Source organism: Eumetopias jubatus, unplaced genomic scaffold (assembly GCF_037043125.1).
Source record: "Eumetopias jubatus isolate StellerSeaLion01/CBP00866 unplaced genomic scaffold, mEumJub1_p1.0 scaffold_14, whole genome shotgun sequence".
NCBI lineage: Eukaryota > Metazoa > Chordata > Mammalia > Carnivora > Otariidae > Eumetopias > Eumetopias jubatus.
Genome location: NW_028274820.1, coordinates 41,605,906 through 41,629,546, shown reverse-complemented (window position 1 = coordinate 41,629,546; position 23,641 = coordinate 41,605,906). Strand labels below are relative to the sequence as shown.

General features: G+C 37.1%; 1 protein-coding gene across 1 annotated transcript in view; it reads right to left on the bottom strand.

Annotated features, from left to right (window-relative positions):
- Positions 1 to 2,984: 2,984 nt before the first annotated feature.
- The window catches only part of SDHAF3 (succinate dehydrogenase complex assembly factor 3), a 90,383-nt gene continuing 69,726 nt past the window's right edge, over positions 2,985 to 23,641 (bottom strand). The window contains exon 2 of the mRNA XM_028119464.1: positions 2,985 to 3,219. Within this exon, the coding sequence (XP_027975265.1) occupies positions 3,016 to 3,219 (204 nt within the window). The 3' untranslated portion in view covers positions 2,985 to 3,015. The remainder of the gene's footprint in view (positions 3,220 to 23,641) is intronic.

The window sequence follows — 23,641 nt, the reverse complement described above, 5'->3', positions numbered from 1 at the left end:
AGGATTCATCATTATGTTTACTGCAGATGTTTGGTAGAAACCCTTTAATTAGATTGATGAAGTGCCCTTTATATCTAGTTTGTTAAGAGCATTTTTATCATGGATAGATGTTGAATGCTTAGCAAATGCTTTTTATACATCTAATGAGATGATGACATTTACACTCTAATTTGATTATGTGGTGGATCATAGTAATTGATTTTCTAATGTAAAAACAACTTTGGATTTCTAACATAAACCTGACCAAGTCATGATGAATTATGCTTTACTGTATTTGTTTTACTAATACTTAGTTTAGAATTATGCATCTATATCATAAGTGAAATTGGCCTGTAATTTTCCTTACTCATACCATTATTATTGGTATCAGATATTTGACGGTCTCATAAAATGAGTTAGGAAGAAGTATCCCTCTTTTTCTATTCTCTGGAAAAGCTTGTTTAATTTCTTGAATATTTAGCTGTACTCACCAAAGAAGTTGTTTAGGCCTCAAATTTTCTTTCTATAAATATTGATAAAATTAATTTAAAAGCTATGGAAGCTTTTTTTTGGCTATTTTGCTAAGCTATATAATTTCTAAAAATTAGCCCTTCTAGACCACAAATTTACTGGCTTTGAGTTGTTCATAATATCATATCTATTTAATGTCAGAAAAGAAATGGTTATGTCCTCTTTTTCACTCCTGATATTTTTTTTCTTATTCAACTTTACCAGATTTGTCACTGAAAAAAGTCCTTTTCAAAGAATAAGCTTTTGATTTTTTATTAGTTTCTGCTCTAATCCTTATCTGAGATTATTTTGTATTTTTCTTATTAAAATAGATGCTTCTCATTAATATTCAGGCTTTCTTTTTGCTAGACACATTTAAAGCTATGAATTTCCTCCAGCTACTGTTTTAGATACAGCCTATAAATTTTATATCTCCAACAGTGTTTCTGGCTTTACAGTGTTTTCAGATATAAATATATCAGATTAATTTTGGTTGGTATAACTTTCTGTATTTTATGCTTTAGGTGTGCATATAAGCGCATATAAGTGGTTTTATTTGTCAATAAAATAGTCCGCACACATTTGCTGTGTTACTGACATATTTTGGTTATTCTATTATCTCAATTTTTTTCTATCTCATTTATCCTCAATTACTAACTTGGAAGTTACATACTCATTTCTATAAAACAATCATTTTAGTGGTTGGTTTTGCATTAGAAAACCAATTCTATATAACATGTAACCACTAAAATGGTCATTATATAAAAATGAGTTACACGTTAGAAATCACATTTATACTTAAATTATACCACCTTTATTCTCTTCTCATACAAGCCACACTATTTTTTTATTTTTAGTTGAAGTATTTGGTTGATGTATATTATTACACTGGTTTCAGGTGAAAAACATAGTGATTCAACAATTATCATTGTGAACACTGTGTCATGTATATAAGTGTAGTTACCCTCTGTCACCATACAAAGTTATTACAATATTATTGACAGTTTTCTCTTTGCTGTATTTTTCATTACCATGACTTATTTTATAATCAAAAGTTTAAACCTCTCAGTCCCTTTCACTTATTTTCAATCCCCCATCCCCCTCCCCTTTGGCAACCACCAGTTCTCAGTATTTATGAGATTATTTCTATTTTTGCTTGTTTGTTTTGCGTTTTAGTCCCCCATATAAGTGAAATCATATGGCATTGGTCTTTCTCTGACTTATTTCACTTAGAATAATACCCTCTAGGTCCATCCATGTTGTTGCAAAGGGCAAGATCTCATTCTTTTTTTACGGCTGAGTAATATTTCATTTTATATATACACATGCACACACTGTGTCTTCTTCATTCATCTATCAATGGACACTTAGGGCCCATATCTTGGCTATTGCAAATAATACTGCAATAAATATAGGGGTGTATACATCTTTTTGAATTAATGTTTTCGTATTCTTGGGTAAAAACCAAGTAGTGGGGTTATGGGATCATATGGTATTTCTATTTTTGATTTTTTGAGGAACCTCCATACTCTTTTTCTACAGTGGGTACATCAATTTACACTGAGGGTTGCAGACTCAATACTAAAAAGGAGTGAGGAGTCTGGCAGCCATACACAGACAAAAAGCCCAATATGGCAAAAGAGTAAATATGAATCAATTTTTAAAGAGCTGAATAAATGCAATAGCATCTGAAAAATGATCACTTCACAATCTCAAAGTAGACATACATAACTAAAGTTACAAGTCGTTTTAGTAATTTTTTTTAAATTAAACATTTTAGGATGTACATGGGATTACCACTTGATTTTTTCAGTTTATAATCAACTTAAAAAATTTATAAAAGTGTTTTTATATCTACCCAACTTTGAGGCAATAAATGAGATTCTCATTTGTATGATAGATTTTATAATGTATGATGATGACACTGAATGTTAAAGCTCCTTTTTAATCTTTCATTGTATCTAAACAATGACTCAGGGAGAATGGATATTTACAAGAATAATCATATATTATTAAAGTAGAAATGATGAAACTTTCAGAATGACAATGTATATAACTAACAACCCTGTTGGAATTCCACATCTGTCATTATCACAATATACTTAACTGTTGAAGCTAAAACCATGAGGCTAATGCTTGAAAAAGAACAGCATAATACATTATATTTTAATTAAAAAAAAACCCTGTAGCCTGATTGGAAAAAAAAAAAAGAACAGTATTAAATTTATATATAAAAAAAAAATTTTGGCAAAATTCCACAACTTTGTGGAATTTTAGAGTCATTCTTTCTTGTTTAGTCCAAAAAATCAAATCCTATCCAGCAAGTACTGTTACTTAAATGCACAGTTTTGTGTACTAGTCATATTGATCTATATATTGTAGACACCATTAATAACATCCCCAAATATTTCGTTAATACCAGGCATTCTCAAAACCTAAAATCTTATGGTTTTTAGGAATTTATTTCTTGAGACTTAAAATAAGAGGTTCTGAACTTAAAATGCTTGTTAAGCTTTATTGTGTAGACTAAAATGTTGGTTTCCTAGATTCAGTAATACTAAATTGTCTATTGGGTTTAGTGGCTTCTTGCATCAGCTCCTGCAACTGTCCAATTTGTTCATCACGAAAGTGATTAAGTTTTTCTTCTGGTAGGGCAGCTCCAAAACATACTTTTTCTGTTGAATTTTGTCCGTTTTGATTAGTTTGTTGCCATAGCACTGCTGCATACACCTAATAAAAAGACCAAAAAAAAAAAAATGAAGGTTATATATATAAAATTAAGATATGCATTCATCCATTTAATGTTAGAGGACTTGAAAAATTCTAAGTCACCTATTTTTCTCCATCACTGAAGATACAAACAATATAGTTGTGTTTTTACTACTCAGTGAAAATTTCAAATATACCTTTTTAGCAAAGTTTTTAACCTGGAAATCTGGGGGTTGGGTGTGACCCATGAACAGACTCGAAGAACATGCATAAACCACCCAAAAGTCATATGCTAAAATGTATGTACACAAGCACTGCAGATAGTTGTGGGGCTAGAACTTACCTCAGGTTTTTAAGGAGGGGAAGGGGTCTTATAGACTTAAAAGTGGGGTGCAAAATTCATTGTTAATTTCCTTGCTTACAATTAAAAGACTAATTTAAATCACACTAAACATTTTCAAACCTTTAACCCTTCTATATTTAATAATAATCTCTGTCAGGAAAAACTTCTACACTTTTCATGCTCTCATTTTTCTCTCAATAGGCATCTGCAGCCTAATATTCCAACTACTGTTGTAGTTGGAAGTGATACTTTTTAAGCAGACTCTCACTCTACAATCAATCTTTTAATCAGACAGGAAGTAACAATGTATTTTAGTTCATGAAGTTAAAATATTATATGCACCCTCTAGGTAAGTAAATTAGTTAACTCTATGTAATGCCACTAACTCTATCTGGTTTAATTAAATTGCTTGTAACTGCTGGATAGCCATTATCACCAAAGAAACTTTAATTCAAAACATTCCAACCTTTACCTGTATTGAAAATATTTTTTTCCAGAAATCTGTTTCATATAACTGAAAAAGAGTTGCACGTACCCCAAGCTTTAGCAATCCCACCTCAAAGTATAGGCCCAGAGCAAGGTTTCTCAACCGTCACACTATTAACAAACTGAATAATTTGGATAATGCTTTGTAGTGGGGTGGTGGGAGTCTGTTCTCCCAGGGTAGGATGTTTTAGCAGTATCTCTAGTCTCTGCCCATTAGATGCCAGGAGCACAACTCCCTTCAGTCTTGATAATCAAAAATGTCTCCAAACATTGCCAAATGTTCCCTGGCAGGCAAGACTGACCCAGGTTGAGAACTATGGTCCTAAAGAGACTTTCAAACATATGAATGAGTAGCACAGGAAGCGTGGTATTACTTGTTAAAGCAAAAACTGGAAACAATGTCATTGTACTTTTCATTAGGAGAAAGGACAAATACACTAAGGTTTATTCAGATACTTCATCTCCTTTTTTTTTTTCTTTTGGTCTATACTTGATAAATTTAATTTTATTTTTTATTAGGTTATGTTAGTCACCCTACACTACATTTTGATGTAGTGTTCCATGATTCATTGTTTGCATGTAACACCCAGTGCTCATTGCAATCCGTGTCCTCCTTAATACCCAACACTGGGCTAACCCATTCCCCCCCTCCCTCCCCTCTAAAACCCTCAGTTTTATTCCTGGAGTCCATAGTCTCTCATGGTTTGTTTCCCCTTCCAAATCCCCCCCCCCTCATTTTTCCCTTCCTTCTCCTAATGTCCTCCATGCTGTTCCTTATGTTCCATAAGTGAAACTATATGATAATTGTCTTTCTCTGCTTGACTTATTTCACTTAAGCATAATCCCCTCCAGTTCCATCCATGTCGATGCAAATGGTAAGTATTCATCTTTTCTGATGGCTGAGTAATATTCCATTGTATATATGGACCACATCTTCTTTACCCATTGATCTGTTGAAGGGCATCTCTGCTCCTTCCACAGTTTGGCTATTGTGGACATTGCTGCTATGAACATGGGAGTGCATATGGCCCTTCTTTTCACTACATCTGTGTCTTGAGGGTAAATACCCAGGAGTGCAATTGCTGGGTCATAGGGTAGCTCTATTTTTAACTTTTTGAGGAACCTCCATACAGTTTTCCAAAGTGGCTGTACCAACTTGCATTCTCACCAAAAGTGTAAGAGGGTTCCCCTTTCTCCATATCCTCTCCAACATTTGTTTCCTGCCTTGTTAATTTTTGCCATTGTAACTGGTATAAGGTGGTATCTCAATGTGGTTTTCATTTGAATTTCCCTGATGGCTAATGATGTTGAACATTTTTTCATGTGTCTGTTAGCCATTCGTATGTGTTCTTTGGAGAAGTGTCTCTTCATGTCTTCGGCCCATTTTTTGACTTGATTATTTGTTTTTTGGGTGTTGAGTTTGAGAAGTTCTTTACAGATCTTGGATACCAGCCCTTTATCTGTAATGTCATTTGCAAATATCTTCTCCCATTCCATGGGTTGCCTCTTTGTTTTATTGACTATTTCCTTTGCTGTGCAGAAGCTTTTTATCTTGATGAAGTCCCAAAAGTTCATTTTTGCTTTTTTTTCCCTTGCCTTTGGAGATGTGTCTTGAAAGAAGTTGCTGTGGCTGATGTTGAAGAGGTTATTGCCTATGTTCTCCTCTAGGATTTTGATGGATTCCTGTCTCACATTGAGGTCTTTCATCCATTTAGAGTTTATCTTTGTGTAGAGTTTATCTTTGTGTACGGTGTAAGGGAATGGTCGAGTTTCATTCTTCTGTATATAGCGGTCCAATTTTCCCAGCACATTTATTGAAGAGACTGTCTTTTCCACTGCATATTTTTTTCTGCTTTGTCAAAGATTAGTTGACCATAGAGTTGAAGGTCCATACCTGGGCTCTCCGTTCTGTTCCATTGATCTATGTGTCTGTTTTGTGCCAGGACCATGCTGTCTTGGTGGTCACTGCTTTGTAATATAGCTTGAAATCAGGCAACGTGATGCCCCCAGCTTTGTTTTTCTTTTTCAATGTTTCCTTGGCGATTCGGGGTCTTTCCTGGTTCCATATAAATTTCAGGATTGTTTGTTCCAGCACTTTGAAAAATGTCATTGGAATTTTGATTGTGATGGCATTGAAAGTATAGATTGCTCTGGGTAGCATAGACATTTTAACAATGTTTATTCTTCTGATCCATGAGCATGGAATGTTTTTCCTTCTTTTGGTGTCGTCTTCAATTTCTTTCATAAGTGTTCTGTAGTTTCTAGAGTATAGATCCTTTACCTCTTTGGTTAGGTTTATTCCAAGGTATCTTATAGTTTTTGGTGCTATTGTAAATGGAATCAACTCCCTAATTTCTCTTTCTACAGTTGCATTGTTAGTGTATAAGAAAGCAACTTATTTCTGTACATTGATTTTGTATCCTGCTACATTACTGAATTGCTGTATGAGTTCTAGTAATTTGGAGGTGGAGTCTTTTGGGTTTTCCACATAAAGTATCGTGTCATCTGCAAAAAGAGAGAGTTTGACTTCTTCTTTGCCAATTTGAATACCTTTTATTTCTTTTTGTTGTCTGGTTGCTGATGCTAGAATTTCCAATACTATATTGAACAACAGTGACAGGAGTGGGCATCCTTGTCATGTTCCTGATCTTAAGGGAATGAGAATGATATTCACTGGTGGCTTTCCATAGATGGTTTTCATGTATTTGAGGAATGTTCCCTCTATCCTCCCTACACTCTTTTCAAGAAGCCAGCTTTTGGTTTCATTGATCTTCTCCATTGTTGTTTTCATCTCCATTTCATTTATTTCTGTTCTGATCTTTATTATTTCCTTCCTTCTACTAGATTTGGGCTTTGACTGTTCTTTTCTGAGCTAGCTCCTATAGATGTAAGGTTAGGTTGTTTGAGATTTTTCTTATTTCTTGAGGTAGGCCTGTGTCACTCATAAGTTTCTCTCTGAAATTGCTTTCACTACATCACAAAGATTTTGGACTGTTGTGTTTTCATTTTTTTTTTTTTTAATTTACTCTTGATTTCTTTGTTGACTCACGGGTTGTTTCGTAGCATGTTTAGCCTCCATGTGTTTGTGTCTTCACCATTTTTTTCCTGAGACTGGTTTCTAGTTTCATACCTTTGTGGTCAAAAAATATGCATGATATGATTTCAATCTTCTTGAATTTATTGACACTTGTTTTGTAGCCTAACATGTGATCTATCCTGGAGAATGTTTCATGTGCATTTGAAAAGAATGTGTATTCTGTTGTTTTACATGGAATGTTGTGTATTTAAGTCATCTCGTCTTGAATGCAAAGCTACTGTTGCCTTATTAATTTTCTACCTGAATAATCTAACCATTAATGTAAGTGGGATATTAAAGTCCCCTTCTATTATTGTATTACTCTCAATTTCTCCCTCTGTATCTGCTAATACTTACTTTCTGTATTTAGCTCTCCAATGTTGGATGTATAGATGTTTACAATTGTTATATCCTCTTGTTGGATGATCCTTCTATCATTATGTGGTGCCCTTCTTTGTCTCGTTACTGTCTTTGTTCTAAAGTCTATTTTGTTGGATATGAGTATTGCTACCCCAGTTTTTTTTTCTCCCTTTTAAATGGAATATCTTTTTCCATTCTTTCAGTTTCAGCCTATATGTGTCTTCAGCTCTGAAGTGAGTCTCTTATACATAGCATATAGATCGGTCTTGTTTTGTTTTTTCATCCATTCAGTCATCTAATGTCTTTTGATTAGAGCATTTAGACCATTTACATTTGAAATAATGACTGATAGTTATGTACTTGTCATTTTGTTGAACTGTTTTCTGGTTGCTTTTGTAGTTCTCTGTTCATTTCTTTTCTTACTCTTTTCCCTTGTGATTAGTGACTCTATGGTGTTATACTTGCCTTCCTTTCTCTTTATTTTTTTGTGTATTTATTGTAAGTTTTCAGTTTGTGGTTACCATGAGGTTTATATGTAACATTCCAAGTATAAAGCATCTATATTAAAATGGTGGCCACTTAGGTTTGAAAACATTCTAAAAGAACTTTTTGACTCCCACTTCCACAGTTCATGTAAATGTTGGCATATTTTACATCTTTTTATTCATATTTCCCTACTTCCAATTAGGGCCTTTTCTTTTCCACTTAATGAAGTCCCTTCGATATTTCTTGTAATCTTGGTTTAGTTTAACTTTTGTCTGGGAAACTGTCTTTGCCAAATAGGAAAAAAACCTACAACCAAGAATATTCTTTCAGCTCTTAAATTTCTGTTGAAAAATCAAGAGGCTTTATGGAGTTTCTCTTTGTTGCTGCTTTAAAATTTTCTCTTTATCTCTAATATCTGACATTTCAATTACTAAGTGTCAAGGGATATGGACCTTCTTGGGTTCATCTTGTTTGGAACTCTCTGTGATTCCTCGACCAAGATGCCTATTTTCTTCACACGCTCTTCACCTTCTGGGACCTCTATAATGTGAATGTGCACTTGATATTGTTCAAAGCATCTTTTAACCTCTCATTTTTAAAATTCGTTTTGCTGTTGAGCTTGGGTGTTTTCCATGACCCTGTCTTCTAGATCATTGATCAGTTTCTCTGCATCCACTAATGTATTGATTCCCTCTAGTGTATTTCTCATTTCAGTTATTCTTCAAATCTGACTGGTTCTTTTTTGTATTTTCTTTTTGTTGAAGTTCTTACTGAGTTCTCTCCAGTCCAGTGAGCATCTTTATGATCATTACTTTACTTTAAATTCTATCACATGTATTGCTTATCTCCATTTTCTTCTGTCTCATTTTGCTTGACATTTGGTGTTTCTTTCTATGAATTAGAATTCTCCCAAACTTGAAGAAATGGTCTTATATATGGTCATCCCCAGGAGAAGCTATGTGTGCTTGGTGACTTTGGCTGCCTGGAGCTATGGCTGGTGTAGGCTGGGGGTCCCAAAGCTCTCTGTGCAGAGGGTACCCTGGCAGGACAGCTAAAGTGAAAGAAAAGTGGGGTGTCCTAGGGTATTCAATGCAGAGGGTGCCCTGGTGGAGTACATACTGGGTGAGTCCCAGGGTGCTCAGTACAGTAGGTGTAAGATAGGAGGTTCCAGAGCACTGTGAGGTAGGATGGCCCTAGCAAGCCATCTGGAGCTGAGTGGTATGGGCCTAGAGTGTTCCAGGGTGCTTTGTTCCTATGTCACCTTGGCATGCTGGCTGGAACTGCAGTAAGTGCTAACGATGGGAGTCCTGATTTATGTTGCTCTGAGGCCTTGATGGGATGGTTGGGGCTGGTGTGGGCTAGGGTCTTGGGGCTCACTGGGGTGATAGGTCAGCTAGGGCACCCAGACCCTTCTCCTGTCCATGTTATTAAGGTAGAGGGAAAATGTAAACCAAGGCTCTTGCCAGCCCCTCCTACCCAAAGAGAATTTCAGCAGCTCCCTTCTTGTTTGGCAGATTTTCCCTTCTTGTTTGGATCCCTTATATTGTAGTTGTTCTTTGGTTTTTGTTTTGTTTTGATCATGACAGTGTACTCCGTAATCCTCATCACCTATTTCACCCATTCCCCCACCCACCTCCCCTCTGGTAAGCATCAGTTGGTTCTTTACAGTTAAGAGTCTGTTTCTTGGTGTCTCTCTTCCCCCCGCCGCCCCACATGAGTAAAATCATATGGTATTTGTCTTTCTCTGACTTATTTCACATAGTTTTCTCTAGCTCTAGCCAGGTTGTTGTAAATGACAAGATTCCACTTTTTATGGCTGGGCAATAGTCCACTGTATATACATACCACACCTTCTTTATCCATTCCTATATCAATGGATGCTGGGCCTGCTTCCATATTTTGTTTATTGCAGCATTATTTACAACAGACATAGGGTGCATGTATCCCTTTGAATTAGTATTTTATATTTGGGTAAATACCCAGTAGTGGGATTACTGGATTGTAGAATCTATTTTGAACTTTTTGAGGATACTCCATACTGTTTTCCCCAGGAGCTGCACCAGCTTACATTCCTACAAACAGTGCATGAAAGTTCCTTTTTCTCCACAGTCTTGTCAACACTTGTTTCTTGGGGTTTTGATTTTAGCCATTCTGATAGGTCTGAGGTGATATCTCATTGTAGTTTTGATTTGCATTTCCCTGATGATGAGTGATATTGAGCATCTTTTCATGTGTCTGTCAGCCATCTGGATCTCTTCTTTGGAAAAATGTTCATGGAAAAATGTTCATGTCTTCTGCCCATTTTTTAACTGGATTATTTGGTTTTTCTGAGTGTTGAGTTTGATAAGTTCTTTATATATTTTGGATACTAGCCCTTTATCAGATATATCATTTGCAAGTATCTTCTCTCATTCAGTAGATTGTCTTTTCATTTTGTTGGTTGTATCCTTCACTGTGCAGAAGCTTTTTATTTTGCTCTAGTCCCAATAGTTTATTTTTGCTTTTATTGCCTTTGCCTTGGGAGACATATCTAGAAAAATGTTGCTACAGCCAATGTTAGAGAAATTACTGTCTGTGTTCTCTTCAAGGAGTTTTATGGTTTCAGGTCTTACATTTAGGTCTTTAACCCATTTTGAGTTTATTTTTGCATATAGCAAAAAAAGTGGTCTAAGTTTCATTCTTTTGCATGTAGCTGTCCAGTTTTCCCAGCACCATTTCTTGAAGAGACTGTCTTTTTCCCACTGCATATTCTTTCCTCCTTTGTTACAGATTAACCATATAATCATGGGTTTATTTCTGGGTTTTCTGTTCTGTTCCATTGATCTATATGTCTATTTTTATGCTAATACCATACTGTTTTAATTACTCCCACTTTGTAATATAACTTGTTTTGTACTTGCTCTTTTATATGGCAGCCTTTTTTACTGTGCCCCAAGGCATCTGGTGCGGGTGTGTGCTAGATGGCCTGGGGTTCACTCAGGCAGCAGGCCGATCAAAGCACCAAGCCTCTCACCCAGAGAGAGCATAAAGCCTGGTGCTCACCAACAGCTCTCCTGCCATTTGGCAGGGTTCTAGGGATGGTTCCTTTATATTCTAGTTGCCCTTTTAAACCACAGCTTTTTTCTTTGGTCTAGAGCAAACATATCTGCTTATTGTCCCTCAGTACGATCCCTCCCCACTATACTTAGCAGTGGCTGTGGCGGGGGTTCCCTTTGTTTTCATGTAAAGAACAGTAAGAGAAATGGAAACATGGTATAGCTATCTTTTGTGCAGAAGCTGTTCAGCCACCTGTCAGGTTTTCTTCAGGAGGAATTGCTCTATCAATAGTTATGGATTTGGTGTATCAATGTTGGCGATAAGGTCTTCTATGTTGCCATCCTGGACTAGAATTTCAGATACTACTTTACAACCCATTAATACGTAAATGAACTAAATGCCTATTAGCATGGATGAAAGTCCAAAACAGCATCCAAAAAGTGGATTTTAAAAAGTTATTCATTTGTAGAAATGGGAAAATGGAAAAAATTCAAATGTAAGGGGCCCTTGTTAGCCAAAACATCCTTAAAAAAGAACAAATTTGGAGCACTCACAGCATACAACTTCAAAACTGACAAAGCTACATTAAATAATCAAAAAAGTGTGATATAGATCAACAGAATAACACTGAGAGTCCAGAAGTAAACCCTCTATATATGGCCAATTGTTTATCAACAAGGGTGTCAAGTCCACTCAATGGGGGGAAGAACAATCTCTTCAAGAGATACTTCGGGGAAAACTGGATCTCCCATCTTAACACAAAATCCATGAAATTTCAGACCTAAATATGAGATAAAGTCATAAAACTCCTAGAAGAATATAGATAAATCTTCATGACCTTGAGTTTGGTAATGAATTCTGAAATATGACCCCAAAACATGAGCAATAAAAGAAGAAATAAACTGGGCTTCATCAAAAGCTTCTGTGTAGCAAAAAACATTATTAAGAAAGTGAAAAAAACAAACTACACAATGGGAAAAAATATTCACAATCTATATGATGAAAAAACCCAGACTTATATAAAAAACTCCTACATTTCAACAAGAGGACAAAAACCCAATTTAAAAATGGGCAAAGACTTACAATGATGATATACAAACGGTCAACAAGCACATTAGAAGATACTCAACATCATCATGGAAATGCAAATCAAAGCCCTGTTGTGTTGGCAAGAATCTAAAGAAAATGGAACCCTTGGGCATTGCTGATGGGAATATGAAATGGTATAACCACTGTGGAAAACAATTTGGCAGTTCCTCACAAGGTTAAAGAATTACCATATGACCCAGCAATGCTACTCATAGGTATATACCCAAAATAAATGAATGCAGGAACTCATACTTCTACACCTCTGTTCATAACAGCCTTACTCACAATAGCTAATATGTGGAAACACCCAAGTGTCCATTAAGAAATGAACAGATAAAATGTGGTACAGATGTAAAATGAAATATTTATCCTTAAAAAGGAATGAAGCTGGATGGAAAATGATGGTGGAGGAGTAGGGGACCCTATTCCAACTGGTCCCCAGAATTGAGTTGGATATCTACCAGACCACTCAACACTCATGAAATCAGCATGAGATGTAAGAAGATATAGCTGAATTTCTACAAACAGAATATCACAGGCAGTTGGTTTCAAGGTATGAAGTGGGGAGCCATGATTCTGTGGGCAGATATCCGAAGATAAAATGGAAGGGGAAGGGAGCCGTGGGGATCCTACACTGCTGGTGAGCAATAGCCTCCCACACTGGGCACAGACTCGCAGACTGGTAGTGGTGGGGAAAGCACTTTAGGGCAGCCCCCAGACTGAAACCTGAAGTGGTGGAGCCACACATGCGAACTGGTGGCGGTGGACAGTTTTAGAAGCACAAAGGGCAGATACAAGCTCCTGTGCCCCAACCTGGAGACAAGGACTGGGAGTCCTGCTGAGGGGCGCACAACCCAGGACACTGAAGTTTATAGCAGCACATACAGAAACGGAAATAATGTGGCCTGGAGAGCTCACTGTGATCTCTCTGTTCTGAGGCAGAGAGTTGGAAACAGTCTCTTCTGCTTTCTCAGAAGAGATGCGGAAAGCCACCAGAGAACAAAAGCCCCAAAAAACCGGTTTTCACTGAGCCCATCCCTCCCCCACCACAGTGGGTAGGGCAACTCTGCCCAAACAGGGTTGCCTGAGTAACAGCTCGGCAGCCCCCGCCCCCCAGAAGACAGGCTGGGAGAACAGGAGGCCAACAACCCTAAGGTCCCTAGAAAACAGGTGCGTCTTGTTTGGGTTGTGGTCAATAATTTGGATTCTGTACATTCTCTGAACCACCCCTCAACAGAATGACTAGGAAGAGGACCCCCAAAATAGGAAAGACTCAGAGACTGACTTCTGCCACAGATTTACAAATGGATACAGATATAACCAAGATGTCGGAAATGGAATTCAGGGTAGCAGTTGTGAAGACAATAGCTAGAACAGAGAAATCGATTAATGGCAACAAAGAGTCTCTAAGGGCAGAATTTAAAAATGCTATCAATGAGATCCAATCTAATCTAGATAATCTAACAGCTAGGGTAAGCGAGGCAGAAGAATGAATTCGTGATCTAGAAGACCAATTGATAGAAGCATAAAGAGGAGGCCAGGGGGAAACAACTCAAAATCCATGAAAACAGAATCAGAAAAATAAGTGACCCTCTGAAACGTTCCAATGTCACAATTATTGGGATCCCTGAGGGGGTGGAGAGAGAGAGGACTAGAAGATATATTTGAACAAATCATAGCTGAGAACTTCCCTAATCTGGGGAATGAAACAAATATTCATGTCTTAGAGGCAAGAGGACGCCTCCCAAGATCAAGGAGAACAAACCAATGCCCCGGCATGTAATAGAACTCGCAAATCTTAGAACCAAGGAAACCATCTTAAGGGCAGTTAGGGGGAAGAGATTCCTTACGTACATAGGGAGGAACATCAGAATAACGTCAGACCTATCTACAGAGACCTGGCAAGACATATACAGGGTACTAAATGAGAACAACATGCAGCCAAGAATACTTTATTAGGCAAGGCTGTCATTTAGAATGGATGGAGAGATGCAGAGCTTCCAAGACCAGCTGAAAGAATATGTGACCACTAAGCCAACCCTGCAAGAGATATTAAGGGGGGTTCTATAAAAGGAGAAAGACCCCAAGTGATATACAACAGAAATTTACAGGGACAATCTATAAAAACGAGGTCTTCACAGGCAACATGACAATAAATTCATATCTTTCAATAATCACTCTCAACGTGAACGGCCTAAATGCTCCCATAAAACGGCACAGGTTTGCGGATTGGATAAAAAAGACAGGACCCATCCATACGCTGTCTCCAAGAGACTCATTTTGAACCTAAAGATACACAGACTGAGTGAAGGGATGGAGATCCATCTTCCATGCCAACAGACCTCAAAAGAAAGCTGGAGTAGCAATTCTTATATCAGACAAATTAGATTTTAAACTAAAGACTGTAGTTAGAGACACAGAAGGACACTACATCATTCTTAAAGGGTATCTCAACAAGAAGATCTAACAATTGTAAATATCTATGCCCCCAATATGGGAGCAGCCATCTATATAAGCCAACTGTTAAGCAAAATAAAGAGTCATATTGATAACAATATGTTAATTGTAGGAGACCTCAATACTCCACTCTCAGCGATAGATCATCTAAGCAGAAAGTCAACAAACAAGAGCTCTGAATGACACACTAGACCAGATGGACCTCACAGACATACACAGAACATTCCACCCTAAAACAACAGAATACACATTCTTCTCAAGCGCACATGGAACTTTCTCCAGAATAGACCACATACTAAGCCACAGATCAGGTCTCAACCAATACCAAAAGACAGATTCCTGCATATTCTCAGACCATAATGCTTTAAAACTGGAACTCAATCACAAGAAAAAATTTGGCAGAAATTCAAACACTTGGAAGCTAAAGACCACTCTGCTCAAGAATGTTTGGGTCAACCAGGAAATCAAAGAATTTAAACAATTCATGGAAACCAATGAGAACAAAAACTCATTGGTCCAAAACCTATGGGATACTGCAAAAGCAGTCCTAAGGGGGAAATACATAGCCATCCAAGCCTCACTCAAAAAAGGAAAAATCCCGAATTCACCAATGAACTCTGCACCTTAAAGAACTACAGAAACCGCAATAAGCGATGCCTAAGCCACACATTAGAAGAGAAATAATTAAGATTAGAGCAGAGATCGATGAATTAGCAACCAGAAACAGATCAGATCAACAAAACTAGAAGCTGGTTCTATGAAAGAATAAGATTGATAAACCACTGGCCAGACTTATCCAAAAGAAAAGAGAAAGGACCCAAATTAATAAAGTGATGAATGAAAGGGGAGAGATCACGATTAACACCAAGGAAGTAGAAACAATTATTAGAAATTATTAACAACAACTATATGCCAATAAATGAGCAATCTAGATGAAATGGATGCCTTCCTGGAAACCTATAAGCTGCCAAGACTGCCAAGATTGAAACAGGAAGAAACTGACAACCTGAACAGGACAATAACCAGTAACAAGATTGAAGCAATGACCAAAAATCTCCCAAAAAATGAGTCCAGGGCCTGATGGATTCCCTGGGGAATTCTACCAAACATTCAAAGAAGAAATAATACCTTTTCTCCTGAAGCTGTTTCAAAAATAGAAACAGAAGGAAAGCTTCCAGACTCATTCTATGAGGTCAGCATTACCTTAATCCACAAACCAGGCAAAACCCCATCAACAAGGAGAATTTCAGACCGATATCCCTGATGAATATGGATTCCAAAATCCTCAACAAAATCTTAGCTAATAGGATCCAACAATACATTAAAAGGATCATCCACCATGACCAAGTGGGATTTATCCCCGGGATGCAAGGGTGGTTCAACATTTGCAAATCAATCAATGTGATAGAACACATTAATAAGAGGAAAGAGAAGAATCATATGGTCCTCTCAACTGATGCAGAAAAAGCATTTGACAAAATACAGCATCCTTTCCTGATTAAAACTCTTCAGAGTATAGGGATAGAGGGAACATTCCTCAAGTTCATAAAATCCATCTATGAAAAACCCACAGAGAATATCATCCTCAATGGGGAAAAGCTGAGAGCCTTTCCCTTAAGATCAGGAACACGCCAAGGATGCCCACTCTTGCCACTATTGTTCAACATAGTACTAGAAGTCCTGCAATCAGACAACAAAAAGAAATAAAAGGTATTCAAATTGGCAAAGAAGAAGTCAAACTCTCTCTTTTCGCAGATGACATGATACTTTATGTGGAAAACCCAAAAGACTCCACCCCCAAATTATTAGAACTCATACACCAATTCAGTAATGTGGCAGGATACAAAATCAATGCACAGAAATCTGTTGTTTTCTTATACACTAACAACACAACTGTAGAAAGAGAAATTAGAGAAACGATTCCATTTACAATAGCACCAAAAACCATAAGATACCTTGCAATAAACCTAACCAAAGAGGTAAACGATCTATACTCTAGGAACTACAAAACACTCATGAAAGAAATTGAAGACGACACAAAAAGGTGGAAAAACATTCCATGCTCATGGATCAGAAGAATAAACATTGTTAAAATGTCTATGCTACCCAGAGCAATCTATACTTTCAATGCCATCCCGATCGAAATTCCAATGACATTTTTCAAAGTGCTGGGACAAACAATCCTAAAATTTGTATGGAACCAGAAAAGACCCCGAATTGCCAAGGAAACGTTGAAAAAGAAAAAGCTGGGGGCATCACGTTGCCTGATTTCAAGCTATGTTACAAAGCAGTGATCACCAAGACAGCATGGTACTGGCACAAAAACAGACCAATAGACCAATGGAACAGAATAGAGAGCCCAGATAGGGACCCTCAACTCTATGGTCAGATAATCTTCGACAAAGCAGAAAAAAATATGCAATGGAAAAAAGTCTCTTCAATAAATGTGCTGGGAAATTTGGACCACTATATACAGAAGAATGGAACTCGACCATTCTCTAACACCATACACAAAGATAAACTCAAAATGGATGAAAGACCTCAATGTGAGACAGGAATTGATCAAAATCCTAGAGGAGAACATAGGCAGTAACCTCTTCAACATCAGCCACAGCAACTTCTTTCAAGATACATCTCCAAAGGCTAGCGAAACAAAAGCAAAAATAAACTTTTGGGACTTCATCAAGATAAAAAGCTTCTGCACAGCAAAGGAAATAGTCAACAAAACAAAGAGGCAACCCACAGAATGGGAGAATATATTTGCAAATGACACTACAGAAAAAGCGCTGATTTCGAAGATCTATAAAGAACTTCTCAAACTCAACACCCAAAAAAACAAATAAGTCAAAAAATGGGCAGAAGACATGAACAGACACTTCTCAAAAGAAGACATACAAATGGCTAACAGACACATGAAAGAAATGTGCAACATCATTAGCCATCAGGGAAATTCGAATCAAAACCACACTGAGATACCACCTTACACCAGTTACAATGGCAAAAATTGACAAGGCAAGAAACAACAAATGCTGGAGAGGTTGTGGAGAAAAGGGATCTCTCTTACACTGTTGGTGGGAATACAGGTTGGTACAGCCACTTTGGAAAACAGTGTGGAGGTGCCTCAAAAATTTAAAAATAGAGCTACCCTATGACCCAGCAATTACACTACTGGGTATTTACCCCAAAGACACAGATATAGTGAAAAGAAGGGCCATATGCACCCCAATGTTCATAGCAGCAATGTCCGCAATAGCCAAACTGTGGAAGGAGCCAAGATGCCCTTCAACAGACGAATGGATAAAAAAGATGTAGTCCATATATACAATGGAATATTACTCAGCCATCAGAAAGGATGAATACTCACCATTTGCATCGACATGGATGGAACTGGAGGGATTATGCTTAAGTGAAATAAGTCAAGCAGAGAAAGACAATTATATGGTTTCACTTATATGTGGAACATAAGGAACAGCATGGAGGATGTTAGGAAAAGGAAGGGAAAAATGAAGCGGGGGAAATCGGAGGGAGAGATGAACCATGAGAGACTATGGACTCCAGGAAACGAACTGAGGGTTTTAGAGGGGAGGGAGGTGGGGGGATGGGTTAGCCTGGTGATGGGTATTAAGGAGGGCACGTATTGCATGGAGCACTGGGTGTTATAAGCAAAAAATCATGGATCACTACATCAAAAATTAATGATGTATTGTATGATGACTAACAATAAAATTAAAAATTTAAAAAAAGTAATTAAGTTCTGGTATATTCTACAACAGGGATAACCTTGAAAACATTATGCTAATAAGCCGACACAATCAATATTACAGGATTCCACTTACATGAAATATATAGAATAAGCAAATTTAGAGAGACAGAAAATAGTACAGAGGTTACCAGGGGTTGGGAAAATGGGATTTATTGCATAATAAACACAAAGTATCTGTTTGGTTAAGAAAAGGTTTTGGGTATAGATAGTGGTAACTGATGCACAACATGGTAAATGCAATTAATGCTCATGAATTATATGCTTAAAAATGGTTGAAATGGCAAATTTCATGTTATATATATTTTTATCACGTTAAGAAAAAGGTTATGCAAGATATTCTGTATCAATTAATGGTGGAGTAACTTCTATCAGACCAACCCTCCTGCAAATAACCTTGTAAACTCTGGACAAATATAATCAAACAACAATCCCAAGGCACCTGAGAACAACCAAAGTCAAAGAGAAAATAGAAAGGAGTTGACTCTTCAGAAAAATGACAGAAAATACTAGGTTAGACTCCCATTTTTATGACTCTTTGTCTACGATCCCAGTTGGTGCCAAGAGGTAACTAAAGAATCAGCAGACATTGTAGGATAACCACAGTAATTGGAAAGTGACAAGGGGAAATCACAGGAAAAAAGAGCTATAGAAAGGGAACTCTGAATTCTGTAAATAAACTCTGCCAAAATCTCTGGCTAACCCCTTAACTATGAATGCTCAGAACAGACTCACACAGCCCCTCCCCCCCACAAAAATTGGCAAAAAAGAAAGCAAGAAATAGATATTTCAGCAGCTTCTTGTCAGAGGAGACAGAGTTTGGGATCTGAGTCCTGCCAAGGTAACTGCTTGATAAAATCAATAAGCTTTGGAAGAAAATAGTGGAATAAGGTCTCTTCAATGTATCATTCAGTCCCCAGGAAACAAATCCAAGATTACCAGAAACATGAAGAAATTCAAAAGAAAAGACAATGTCTAAAATGATTCAGATATTACTGGAAAAGAATTTTATTTTTAAGTATTGTCTCCACCCAATATGGGGCTCCATCTCACAACCCTGACATCAAGAGTTGCATGCTCTACTGACTGAGCTAACCCGGCTCCTCTAGTGCAAAAGGATTTTAAACCACCTATTATGAATATGTGCAAGTATGTAAAAGAAAATTTGGTCACAAAGAATGCATAGATGAGAAATCTCAAAAAAAAAAAAAAAGAGAGAGAGAGAGAAACTGTTAGACCCAAATGAAAACTCTGGAACTCTAAAATGCAGTATCTGAAATGTAAAAAAACCTCACTGGTCTTAATAGCATACTAGAATTGAAAGAAGAAAGATTCAACAAACTTGAAAATAAATCAGAAGTTATCCAATCTGAAAGAAAAAAACTATTAATTTTAAGATCAATGTTATATGGGACAATGTCAAAACATTTATATATTTAAATAGAATCCCAGAAAAAGAATGAGGCAGAAAATATATTTGAAAAGTAATTATCTTAAAAATGTATAGATTCAAAAAGCTTAGTAAGCTCCCAGCAAGATAATTACATAATGAAGCCACTCCAACTAGGTGTTATACTCAAATGATAAATTATTGAACACTACATCTGAAACTAATGATGTACTATATGTTGGCTAATTCAATTTAAATAAAAACTTTAAAAAGTAATAATAATGAAGCCACTCCTAGCCATATCAGAGCAAAATGTTAAAAAGGACCAAAAAAGCAAAAATCTTATTTATAAATAGTATGACCATTTTGCATACATTTTAAAAATATATTCTTCACAAACATTATATATATATATGTGCAAAATATATCAAAACAAACATGGAAACGACCATCACCAATGTCAAGATACTGATTATCTCTAAGGACACAGAAAGGGGAAAAGACTGGGGTAAAGTTTTATCTGCACTCTTAATGTCTTTTTAAAAGACTGATCTAATGCAAATCCTGTAAAATGTCAGTATAGGCAGCTCCACTAGAGGCCTCAAAATGAACACAAGTGCCCCATACCAATGATTGGGGGCAAACTGTAATACATCTTTCATACCTACAGTACAGTACATAGTTTATTATCAGGACCTCTATAATGCTCAGCATAGATGGCATGCTTCATTATCTCCTCTTGCAATATCTCTTCCATGGTCAGCCATCATAAAGGGAGAGGTGCGTATATCTCCCTCTTTAGGCCAAGCTGATTTACAGCCCCATGCCAGCCAGGAGAGTAAAGGAGTCACATGATCTTCATTGATGGCTTCATGCAGACCTTGCTCTAAATCAATATGTGTCATAATGGACACCATCTTGGACACTTTTGTTTCCAAAAGCAAAATGCCTTCAATGCCCACATCCCATTGATAGAACAACCATGCTGTGATGGACTCCATCTTTGTGTCTGAATTTATTCCCCAATTCCACCAGTTTGGGTGTGTATAGTTGCTCACTGTGGTTCTGGGGTTCCACACCCTGTGGCGTGGCTACTCTGCTTTCACTTTGGTGGTTACAACCAGCTGAGCTGAGGGAATGAGAATGTCTCTGGACTCATCCCAGTCAATCTCTTCCTCAGATGAGCTCTCAACAGGGCTGCATGACTTGGTCCCAGGTGGGCTTAGAGATAACCACCCAGACTCATTGCTGGGGAAACTTACAACCCCTCAGCCAGGACCAGTCTGCATGCTAGAGTTTCTAATTTATCATCTTGTTTCCTCAAGCAGATTATCAAGTTCTCTACAGTCTTTGCTTGTGCTAGTGTTCCTCTCTAAGCCTAATTCCTCCTGCACGTGGTACATTTTCTCCGAGGCAGCTAATTCTGCTTCTGCCCCAAGGACAGCTGTAAGGAGGGGCCACCCAACCCCAGAGGCAGCTGCTCACCTGTGTATCCATCCTCTAAATCAAAATTTCCTCTAGACACTTAAGCATTTTCAAGGTGTCCCTGTACTCACAGTGTGGGCCCCATCCATCAAAGATTGCCGCTCTAAGGCCAAAGTGGATGTGGATGGTCAGCCCAGAATTTCCCCCTTTCCCACATCTAGGCACTCACAGGGTTTTTTCCAGCCTCCTGGCTGGCCTGCCAATAGTCAAACGGCACCCCTGTAGACTCTAAGCCCAGGGTGGGTGATGGTCTGGGGAGGCCAAAGAAAAGACCCAGAGACAGCAACTGAAACATAGGTTTACTGGGAGAACTTACATACAGGGAGTTCAGGAGCAGCTGACTGGACAAAGCATTCACTGCTAGTATCTATATGTAGCAAACTTTTATAATGTAGCAACTGAGCCCTGCAGCCAGCTATAGCCCTTCTTATTGCACAGCCAGTGTTCCAAAGAGATCTAGGCCTGCCATTTAGGACTCTTCCTTACAAAGGAGATGCTCTGGGTTGGCCACCCCCAGAGCCCCTGACCTTGAATAGTGAACAATACATTCTACATATTTTGCTTGATGGGAATACAGAGGGAGAAACAGTAACAGGAAAACTATATGAAAGTACAAATCTGAGCAGGAAAGGTATATAGTTATATTCAGAATAATGGTGGTCAGTAAATCACATAAATCCAACATGAAGTTTAAACACAAAAGTATTAATGGATACAAAACATAAAAAGTTGTAAGTTGTGAAAATAAAAATAGAAAATATGAGGGCGAAGAAGTAAAAATGTAAAGCTTTAGTATGCATTTAATATTATCAGCTTAAAAGAGACTGAAATAAACAGACTCAGAAAAGATGAAGGGAAAGGAATCTAAGCCACTACAGAAAATCATCAAATCACACAGGAATAGAGCAACAGATGAAAGGAACAAAAGACTTGAAGAATAGCCAAAAAATAATTAACAGAATAGCAATAGTAAGTCCTTACCTATCATTAATAACTTTAAATATAAATGGACTGAATTTCTCAATAGAAAGATGCAAAATGACTGAATGGATTACAAAAAAAAAAAACAAACTATGCTGTCTTCAAGAGGATCACTTTAGAGTTAAGGACACATATAGACTGAAACTAAAGGGACAGAAAAAGATACACAGTATGCCTATGGAAATCACAAGAAAGCTAAGGTAGCTATACTTAGATAAAACAGACATCAAGACAAAAACTGATAAAAAACAAAGAAGGTCATTATATAATAAAAAGGTCAATCCAAGAGGATATGTTAATATTTATGCAGCCAACATAGGAGCACCTAAACATATAAAGCAAATGTTAATAGACGTACAGGGGAAACGGACAGCAATACAGTAATAGTGGGAAACTTCAATACCTGGATCTGGATAGATCATCTAGAAAGAAAATCAATAATAAAACACTGGACTTAAACTACACATTACACTGATGGACCTTCCATCTAAAAACAGAATACACATTCTTCTCAAGCACATGTGGAAAATTCTCTAGCATAAATCATGTTAGTCTACAAGGCCTTGAATCACATCAAGCATCTTTTCAGACCACAGTGAAACTGGAAAATTCATAAATATGTGTAAACAACATACAACTGAATAAAATAAGTCAAAGAATAAATGAAAAGATAAAATCAAAAAATATCTTGAAAAAAAGGAAATACAACACACCAAACTTATGGGATGCAGAAAGGCCAGTTCTAAGAGGGAAATTCAAAACAACTACATTAAAGATTTTATTTATTTATTTGAGAGAGAGGGAGAAGCAGACTCCCTGCTGAGCAGTGAGCTCCACACGGGGCTCAATCCCAGGACCCTGAGATCATGACCTGAGCCGAAAGAAGATGCTTAACCAACTAAGCTGCCCAGGTGCCCCAAACAACTACATTAGAAACAAGAAACATTTCAAATAAAAAAAAAATTTTAAACCCTAATTTGACACTTGAAGGAACCAGAAAAAGTAAACATTTAGCCCAAAGTTCACAGAAATAAGGAAATAGCAAAGATCAGAGCAGAAATAAATGAAATAAAGACCAAAAAAAGGCAATAGAAAAGTTAAATGTAACTATGAGTTTTTTTTAAAGACAAACAAAATAGACAAATATTTAGCTAGATTCACCAAGAAAAAAAGACATTATAACCAATATCACAGAAATACAAAAGATAAAAGACTACTATGAACAATTTATATGACAACAAATTGGGACAACCTAGAAGAAACGAATTTTTAGAAACACACAATTTACAAAGACTGAATCATGAATAGAAAATTTGAACAGACCAATCACTAATAAGGAAATAGAATCCATAGAGTCCAGGACCAAATGGCCTCACTGGTAAATTCAAACTCTTCCAAAAATGTATGAGTACAGAATATTTCCTATTTTGCTCATTTTACAAAGCCAGCATTACCTTGATACCAAAACTAGACAACAACACTGTACAAGAAAAG